The sequence below is a fragment of the Triticum dicoccoides genome, unplaced genomic scaffold, assembly GCF_002162155.2.
Source record: "Triticum dicoccoides isolate Atlit2015 ecotype Zavitan unplaced genomic scaffold, WEW_v2.0 scaffold143766, whole genome shotgun sequence".
Lineage (NCBI taxonomy): Eukaryota > Viridiplantae > Streptophyta > Magnoliopsida > Poales > Poaceae > Triticum > Triticum dicoccoides.
In genome coordinates, this window is record NW_021202124.1 from 1 (window position 1) to 1,178 (window position 1,178).

The window sequence follows — 1,178 nt, forward strand, 5'->3', positions numbered from 1 at the left end:
GGGGGGGGGGGTTATTAAAGAGATAAGTCAATACTCACATATTTTCTTAAGATTTCTTTGGTTTCTGGCATCAGTTTTTCATTGCAAGGGTGAGCAACCATGTAGTAAGTTAGACTCTCGCGCAGGCTCTTTGCATGCTCCTGTTTTTGTTTTACATAAAAATAACAGTTAACTTGAAGTAAAAAAGGAAAAAACATGTTATATTGGTGTAAAAACGCAGCAGGATATAAGAATAAAAAAAAAGATAAACACCTGTGAGAGACTAAAAAAAATGAGCCTGACAAAAAACATAAAAAAGGATGAGGTTTTAAGCAGCAAAAAGTTGAGCTACATTACATGGATATGCGATGTGTGTGTTATCAGTTGAACAAAAAAATAATACAAAAAAGACGAAAAGGGGTGGTTGCTATGACTTACGGGTTCGAAACACAAAGTGTTGTCTCCATCATGTCCTTGTACCAACTTCATTGTGAAGATCCCACTATCTGCCCTGCAATTCATAATTATGTTTTTCACATCACTGAAGTTAGATGGAAAAAAAAACTGAAAAGGATCATGCATAAAATTGCTTGAGTATTTCAGTCGTTGGATTGCATTACTCTTTAGTTGAAGAGCACACACTCCGGAAAGACACACCCATGTCAGTCACATTTAGTTGTGATCTCTTGTATGCCAGCTTGAAAGCCGCTTTGAAATTCTTGATTACAAGCTGAGCTTCGTCAGCAATCAAGTCGATTCTGTTGTTTGGGCAGAGGACTTCGAACAATTTCTTCCTAAAGTTAGCAACAACCGTGTACCAGAAACTGTATGAGCTTAAAGGTAAAAACACCTGTACATTGATCCAAAAATAAAACAAAACAAAATTAGCACAAAACGCCATGGTTGACTTTTTACTGAAAAATAGAAAAGACATGGGACTTGCATGGAGACTATAAATTATATGGCTTGTTTACTGGACTACGAAAATACCATGTGAATTCGGTCAAGATGGAATCCTATCATTGTCTCCCTCAGGTGAACAGATAACGCCAATGGAGTTTCAAATGCATTTTGGAATAATTTCTGGAAAAATTTGACCGGATCAAAGATGCATCAATGGCACCAAGAAGGGAGGGGGGCTCGCAAAAAAGAAACAGAGCATTGGATGGAAAAAAAAGTATTGTCTGCACATATTTATG

General features: G+C 36.9%; 1 protein-coding gene across 1 annotated transcript; it reads right to left on the reverse strand.

The window, feature by feature from the left end:
* Positions 1 to 38: 38 nt before the first annotated feature.
* Positions 39 to 1,115, reverse strand: LOC119343862 (the record flags this gene model as incomplete). The annotated part of the gene is made up of 4 exons (XM_037614608.1): positions 970 to 1,115; positions 600 to 829; positions 418 to 490; positions 39 to 140 (listed from the first exon to the last, which is right to left on the reverse strand). Coding segments are annotated over exons 1-4 (438 nt in total), but the record flags the coding sequence as incomplete, so codon positions are not given.
* Positions 1,116 to 1,178: the final 63 nt, after the last annotated feature.